This window comes from Trichechus manatus, unplaced genomic scaffold (assembly GCF_000243295.1).
Source record: "Trichechus manatus latirostris isolate Lorelei unplaced genomic scaffold, TriManLat1.0 scaffold00013, whole genome shotgun sequence".
NCBI classification, from domain to species: Eukaryota; Metazoa; Chordata; class Mammalia; order Sirenia; family Trichechidae; genus Trichechus; species Trichechus manatus.
In genome coordinates, this window is record NW_004443949.1 from 20,417,785 (window position 1) to 20,426,328 (window position 8,544).

The following is an 8,544-nucleotide window of genomic DNA, read 5'->3' on the forward strand; positions in this document are numbered from 1 at the left end:
AAGTGTAGCAACTCAGCAGTAGGCAAGGTAACAGTTCAGGCAGCACCAGCATAGACCAGAGTGCTATTTGATTCCACCATTTTGAAGGATGGCTTTTTCATTTGTATTTCTGTCATGGATTGAATTGTGTCCTCCAAAAGTATCTGTCAACTTGGCTGGGTCATAATTCCCAGTACTGTATAATTGTGTACCATTTTGTAATCTGATGTGATTTCCGTATGTGTTGTAAATTCAATCCCAATGATCTAATAAAATGGATTAGTGGCAGTAATACAAATGAGATCTACAAGATTAGATTAGTGTCTTAACCCAAACTCTTTTGAGATATAAAAGAGAGAAGTGAGCAGAGACACATGGGAACCTCATACCACCAAGAAAGCAGTGCCAGGAGCAGAGCATGTCCTTTGGACCTGAGGTTCCTGCACAGACAAGTTCCCAGACCAACAAAAGACTGATGTATCACAAGGACCTTTCTCCAGAGCCGACAGACAGAGAAAGCCTTTCCCTGGAGCTGATGCCTTGAATTTGGACTTGCAGCCTCCTGGACTGTGAGAGAATAAACTTCTCTTTGTTAAAGCCATCCACTTGTGGTATTTCTGCTAGAGCGGCACTAGGTGACTAAGACAATTTCTGTCCTAACTTTTCACATCTTTGGAATTAACTCTAGTTCTTATAAATCTCTCTTCTCATAGTCTTAAATAGTGGAGTTAAATAAGATTATAGGCTCACCTAACACATTCATTTATCATGCACAGAATCACTATACAGGCTCCTACTCATAAAATTAATTGTCAGTAAGGATGCAAAATATGATAAAAATGTTCTTATGTGTATGTGGAATGATATTTAGTTAATACTCTTTTTATATAACATTTGAGCCATCAATAATTGATAAAATCCACCAATTGGGCAACATCCCATGACCATGCTTTTAAAATACTAGCTGCACACTTTTGAAAATGTAGAAATTAGGATAAATTATTTTTTAATGTGAGTTACTGTGGAAAATATGTCAATTAGTGTTTGTTTAAAAAATAGGATTTCAGAAGTAGCTCAGAAGTGTCAAAATCATTTATTCTGCAGTATAATGATTAAAATTTAAAGCTGAATTCCTAAAGATAACTGCTAGAATTTATATAAGGAAACCTTGCAGCTCACATCCTTCAAATTTATAAAGTTAGACGGGCTTTTGGATTTGCCTAATCCCTGATGTTCCCTCACTAATAACTAGAGCGACCTTCTTGGCCTCAGGGGTCACGCTACTATCTTAATAACCTAGCCACTAAGTGATCCTCTCTTTAACATTTTAAATAATGTTTTATAAGTACTTGGGGATAATGGAACAAAATTAAATGAAGTATCATACTATTCCATAATCCAGTTTCCTGGAAATACCAAACTAGGATGGTTGATAGTGGTAAATAGTAAGAGATTACCATGAAATAGGAATCTGAAGAACTAAAATCTTGTCCTGTGGAGTGATTTTCTCCCCACTGTTAACGTTGGAAGTCTAAACGCTATTTTTTAAGGAAGCTGGTGTTTTCATTACAGCCTGAGTGTAAGGTCACATTATCAGGGGCTAACATGACCTTGCAAAAGAAAGACCTGGCAATCTGCTTCTGTAAAGAATACAGCCGAGAAAACCCTATTGAGCAGTTCTGGTCTGTAACACATGGTATTGCCATGAGTTGAAATCGACTCACCAGCAATGGGTTTTTTGGTTTTAACATGGCCTTGCATATAATAGCTGCTGCATGAATACTTGTGGAATTAATTAAATCATCTTTTTCTCCTTCTCTGAAGGAGATCAATTACTACCTCACTTATTTTTGAGAAAAGATATTAAAGGGGCTCCAAGGGAAGATGTCAGCCTAGACCCTAGAACCTTTAAGGAAGTCAGCTCCATTCCCATCTAGACACATAATGGGCACCACATAGGAAAAGATCAGTAAAGCTAATTATGGACACTTCTTCTCCATTTGTGACAATCACCCAGGGCTCGCCTTACTTTAGCCCTGAATTGTACATATTTCTCTCTTTTTGCACAGCTCTCTGGCTTTCGCCCTTAATTTTAGATCTGCTCCTGCCCTCACAACATAATTATGATCAGTTTCTGAGCCTGTTGAGGGACATCCTCCCTTCCTCAGGCACTTCCACTCCTGGTTGCTGCAGATACCGCATCTTTTCTCTGCCCACACCTTTTCTCCTTCTTCCAGGACCCAAACCCTTTTGGACCGTAGCTGTTGTGAGGGAGAGCAGGAAAGGGCTTGGACTTAAGAAAGGAAAAGTCAGAATCTTAAAAATCCAACAACTGTTGTTTTTGTTAGGTGCCTTCATGTTGATTCTGACACAGAGCGCCCCCATGTGACAGAGTAGGTATTTCTTGGCTGTAATCTTTATGGAGGCAGAACACCAGGTCTTTCTCCCTTGGAGCCACTGTATGGATTGGAACTACCAACTTTTGGATTGGCAGCCGAGTGCTTAACTGTTGCACCATCAGGGCTTCTTAATCCAACAACTACAGGTAGGTGATTCAAAATTGGAGTGCATGCATGCCTCAAAGAAGCATTCTACCAAAGTGGTACAATTGTGAATCATTGAATAAACCATATTATCAGTGTTTTCATAGAGTTTTTCCTGTATGCATTAAACAGTATCATGTATCAAGTTTGGCAGAATGGATGTGAAGATTGTAATCTGATTAATCTCTGATAATATTTAAAACAAAATAGAGAATTCTAAGTTATGAAAAATATAAAATATATATTTGCTTTGGTTGTTCACCCTGATGGTCGTAACCAACTAGATTTAAAGATCCAATAAAAAAAAAGTTCAGACTGCCCATAAACTTCTCAAGTTAAAGGTTGTAAAAATTTTTGTTCTTTAATGAAGACCACATCTATTGCCTGGTGTCTTTTGCACTGTGGTAGAAAATGAAGAGCTGTGAGTCAGAGTGTGAAAAAAAAGATTTTTATAGAAGCCCAACCACATGCTGCAGGGCCGAGCAAAGGGTTGGTTTCAAGCCCTTCCCATGACAGTTGCAGTGGAAGGAAGAATTTATAATTTTGCATATTTATGAAGAGTTTAAATTAATTCCAATAATATCACCAATTCTCTGTAGATACAATGAGAAATGCTAAAGAGCAACTTGTTAACAATTGCTGCTAAAAATGTTTCTTTATGCAGATTTCAAATGTTCGGAGAAAACATATAAGTAATCTATGGGTTAAAGCAAGGAGCCCTGGTAGCGCAGTGGTTAAGTGCTCAGCTGCTAACCAAAAGGTCAGCAGCTGGAACTCACCAGCTACTCCGCAGGAGATACATTGACAGTCTGCTTCCGTAAAGATTACAACCTTGGAAGTCCTATGGGGCAGTTCTACTCTGTAGTATAGGGTTGCTATGAGTCGGAATTTGACTTGATGGCAATGGATTTGGTTTGGGTTTCGGATGGGCTAAAGCCACAGCACAATATTTGAACACAAGCATTTATCCATGTAGTAGTGATTTAATTAATTAATATTCCCATTAAGGAATAGAGTAGTCCCTTACAGAGGGGATGAAGGAAAAAGCAGAGATTCTGGAGAACCAGAAAAGGTGTCTGTTACTATAACAACTTTTCCTAGTATAAGCCGTGCATGAGAGAAAGTTGTCAGCTCACTGCTAACTGATATTCCTCTCTTCTCTGGGTGTGGGAGGTATGTATTAATAAAGCAGCAATATGTTTCTGTCTCCACAGCTTACTTAAATTGCTTTTGCACAGTGCTGAACACATTTACAAAATTAAGAGCCTCCATATAAAAATTTTACTATGGTACTTCTTTTATGCCAGGAACTACGTCTCAAACATAAAGCTCTAGTTCCAAAGGAATATTTGTCTCTGGGAAAGGTTTATAGAACATAGTGAAATAACTGGTCTAATTCTTCAATTCTAGTGATGTGGGAGAATGGGTCCAGTTATACATATTTTTTAAATTCCTTTTAATGGTTAAGTACTCAGCTGCTAACCACAAGGTTGGTGGTTCGAACCCACCCAGTGGCTCCACAGGAGAAAGAACTGGCGATCTGCCTCCATAAAGATTACAGCCTAGAAAGCCCTGTGGGGCAGTTCTACTCTGTCACATGGGGCCACTATGATTTAGAATCAACCTGATGATACCTAACAACAATAACAACTCACAAAGGAAATCAATAGTTCCGTAGAGAAATTGGGCAACTTCGCTACTGAAACATAAGATGTGACCAAGAATTTCAGTGGTTCTAATTCATCTTGGCTCATCGAGATTGTCATGAGCAGAAGATATCCACTGGCCTAGGCAGGGAGACCAGTCATAAGAAATCAGATTCCTTCAGTCTGGTTTTACTCACAGAGGCTCAGAGTGTGGGAGCTGGAAGGCAATAGGCTTTATCTAGATGCACTATCATAAGGCCTTGATTAGTTTGAGGCTTGGCCTTTAATTCAGACAATATTTGTTAATCACCTACTATGTGACAGGCATTGTGCTAGACACTGTGGATAAAGTAATGAAGGAGACAGAACCTATCCTTGCCCTTAAAGATCTCCTAGTCAGAGAGAGATGATTAAATATCAGTTGCCTCTTAGAGGCGAATGCTATGGGAAGAGATGGACAGAGAGCTTGAGAACACCTAGAAGAAGTCTCCTGATGCAGAGCGGTGGGTCAGGGAAGGCTCCCCAGAGTCTAAGCTAGAAGCACCTAAGCTGACACCAAAAGTAGAATTGACCCATGCAATAGCGGTGAGGAGAAGAGAAGAAGGTGCAAGTCAGAGGGTGTGTGAGTGGGGTTTGCTTGTGGGTGGAGAGTAATAGGAGATTGGGGGAGGAAGGCACATGGAGGCCAGAACATGGTGGGCTTTGGAAATCAGGCTAAGGAGTATGGCCGTTTTCCAATGGCAATGGGAAGACATTGAATGATTTTAATAAAAAGAATGACGTGATCAGATTCGTGTTTTAGAAAGATCACTCTGCCTACAGTGCTGCAAATGGGTTGGAAGGCAGAAGGCAAAACTGGCAGCAGACAGATCGTTTAGAAGGTTACAACAATAACCTAGAGACAGTAGAAGCAAGGATGACAAAGTGTCATGGACAAATTCCTGAGATAATTAGAAACATCAAATGTGATTGACTGACTGTGGGCAATGAAGCAGTGGGAAGAGTCAAGGTTACCCCCAGGTTTCTGTCTTGAGCAGAACTCTGAGAAATACACAATAGGAAGAAGATAAGAAGAAACTCTTCTCTTTCTTCTTTTTTTTTTTTTTTAAAGCTAGGAGGCACGTGCCTTAGCAAATGCTGTGTGCCATCGAGTCGATTCTGACTCCCAATGACCCTATAGGACAGAGTAGAATTGCCCCCATAGAGTTTCCTAGGTTGTAATCTTTACAGGAGCAAATTGCCGTGTCTTTTCTCCCACAGAGCTGCTGGTGGGTTCGAACTGTGGATCTTTCGGTTAGCAGCTGAGCTCTTAACCATTATGTCACTAGGGATCCTTGCCTTAGAAATGGAAAGACCTTAAAAAGATGGAAGCAAATGCTACATATAATTACGAATATCTCTTTCTCCTTCAGATGAATGATGCTTTTGCTAACTGCAAAGACATAACTGTCACTAGATGCTTTAAAATCATTTGAGAGCAATAACTTAAGAGTTTTAACCATTAGTCTGGCAACAGCTTATAGGCCACAGATATAGACCACTGAATATCTCTCCTTAAGGTGAGTTCATGGAAATGTGAAATTATAACTGCTAAAAGGCATGCAGTTTCTCCCTGAGTAAAGGAAAATGCTCTGCACATCTGCATTGTTCAGCTTGATGTGTTTCTAGAAGGAGCTCAGGGAGGCCTGCTTGCATACTGATCAATGACTGGAGTGTATCCAGCCCCTAACTGTGAATTAAATCTACAGCTGCTGGAAATGTCAGCAAAGTCACATACAAAGAACTCTGGGCCACTGCTGTTACACTATTAAATAATCAGTGCTGTGTCACATCAAATTGGATGTAAAAGTGCTTTGTGGCTGTTATTCCTACTGGGAGGCACTTCAAATGTCCCCCTCTCTTTATCTCCATTAAAACAAAGCTGGCAGCATAAAGGCATTATAGATACAGGTGGCTGAACAAATTGAATGAAGCCATTTTCTCAGATAGGCTGCTCAGTCTTTCCTGTTTGCCCTGGTGGTTTTTGTTTGTTATTGTTGTTTGGGTTTTGTCCATGATAATTCTTGAATAAGCTGGCTGATTATCATCGAATCTGGTCTACTGCTACAGAAGAGTGGTCTGACTGTACAGCTCAGGTTAGATTTGTGGATCAAGCTGCCATCTTGAAACAACACGATGGCCAATATGATTTTTAAATTTGCTGTTTATACTAATCATAAAGGATTAGAAAGATTTCTTCTTTTTATAGATAATGGATGAGGAGTTGCTGAAATGGAAACTTTCTTTTAAAAAAAATAATAATTAACCTCTTCTAGGAACAAGGCAAAACTCTTATAGGAAAGTTGTCATTGTCAACAGAGTACATTTGCCAGAGGGAAGGAGGAAGGAAGGGAAAGAGGGAGGGAGGGAGGGAGAAAAGAACTACTTTTTATGGAATCAGCTGCTCAGACTTTGGCTATAATAGCCATTGTTTGTTACAGTTACAATGTGGTTATTCAACCTAACCACTTCCCACGTGACTGGGAGCCTCCTAAAACTGGTACTGATAAAAACAAAAGTCCATCCCAACAAATACCACTGCAAAGAAATGTTTCTATTGAACAAAGATATTTCCTCACTATTACGGTAGCATGGCCCACGCCAAAAGTCTGCTGTTATTTCAGCTATTAGAAAATCTATACGTGACAAGCGCTATCTCTTCTCCCTGTCATTTTAACAATAATGCTCTAGAATAAATGTATCTGATTGTAATCTTTTTACACGCATGTAAGAGGTTGGGCGAGGCAGCTGTAGGGTATAGGAAGGATGGAAAGGAGAGTCTGAGCTGATTATTCACAGAGCTTTTGTTTTTCTTCCAGGCAGTGACGCCAAAAGGACCTGGGTTTAAATCCAGGATGTGTTTTCTTTCTTGAGAGGTTATTCAGTATCTTTCTGCTATAGTTTCCTCCTCAAAAATAGGGTGTATGAATATATTTCTCATGGGGTGGTTGTGAGGATTAAATGTACACAAATTGCCAGTGACAACAATAGGTGCTCAATAAATGCTACTTTCTAACTAGCAATTGTTCTCCAACTCCCTTTGTGCCTTCTTACTTCAAAGACCCCAACATCCCAGTGATAAAAACATACAAACAGAAAAAGCCAAATAAAGCACTAATGTAGAAAATAAACTAGGAGACATCAGAGCTCGGTCAATGACTGGATTACATTCTCCTCTTTCTCTTAGTAACTTCAGAGCACTTTTTCATATACTAATTTGCTTTCTTTATAGTGGAAAGCAGAATATAGTGGGACTATGATTCCTAGCAATGTATTTATTATGATAAAATTCCAAGCCAGCAAAACAATTTGGATTCTAATATATTCTTGAGTATTTTATCTGTTGGTAGTGCTTAGGTTAAAGATGTCACATAAGAGGCGAATTATTCACAATTTGCCAAACACAAAAGGAAAATTTAAGGTTAAAATCTACTGGAATGTTTTGTGAGTCCACACTAGCTGTGGATCTGGGATTCCGAAGACCTTCAATATCTTTTCCAATGCTCTACAGGTATCTATGTAAACCAGTTACTATGTAAACCACCAGTTTGGTTCAACTTTTTCAAAATATTTTTTTATTATCTAATTTTAGTCATTTTTCATTTCAGTCCTGAAATTCTATTTCCTATAGATAACAAACACTAAGCCCTTTTAGTGCAAATAAGAAGCACAGAACTAATTCTAAAATAGCACAATTGATTCCAGAAGAGTGCAACCTATTTCATCGTTGACAGGAGATATTTGGTTTATAAATGTATCCTCATTTGAAACACTAAGGAAAAATAAAAAGTATTCTTAAAAAAAAAAAAAAAAAAACAATATGTCTAATCTAGACTTGGGAACATGTCAAGATAGTCAGGCAAGGTCATTTACCGCTTAGTGTTTCTGAGAGCTGAAGGCTTCACTTTAATAAATTTTTCCAAGTCTTGGCTGTTTAAAAAAAAAAAAATTCAGATTACTGCTAGAATTTTTGGATCGGTACTGGTTTATTAAAACAAAATAATAAATCCACTCCACCCAGGGGCAACAGAGATGAAAGCAAGAAATGACTGCTTTTATTTGATTACCTCTGATCACTTCTGATTACTGCAGGGTTCACTTTGATGAGGCTATCGAGGTCTTGGTTTCTTTAAATAGCAAAATAAAAAGCGAGTAGATTAATTATAAAGGTCTTTTTGTGAGATCATTAAGGTTACATATCTGCTGTAAATAACAATAAAATGAAATGTTCTCCAAGGTTCACCATTCAGCCGGGGAGTGGACAGCCCCATAAAACCAAATGGGACTAATGAGGTACAGCAGTCCAGGGACAAGGGCCAGAAGGCAGAAGGGGACAG

At 38.8% G+C, this 8,544-nt stretch overlaps 1 protein-coding gene across 1 annotated transcript in view; it reads right to left on the reverse strand.

The window, feature by feature from the left end:
• SCEL (sciellin) overlaps positions 1 to 8,544 on the reverse strand; it is a 148,446-nt gene that overhangs the window by 69,826 nt on the left and 70,076 nt on the right. Inside the window, exons 15-16 of the mRNA XM_012554145.1 lie at positions 8,275 to 8,334; positions 8,081 to 8,137 (exon numbers count right to left, since the gene is read on the reverse strand). Of these exons, the coding sequence (XP_012409599.1) occupies positions 8,081 to 8,137; positions 8,275 to 8,334 (117 nt within the window). The remainder of the gene's footprint in view (positions 1 to 8,080; positions 8,138 to 8,274; positions 8,335 to 8,544) is intronic.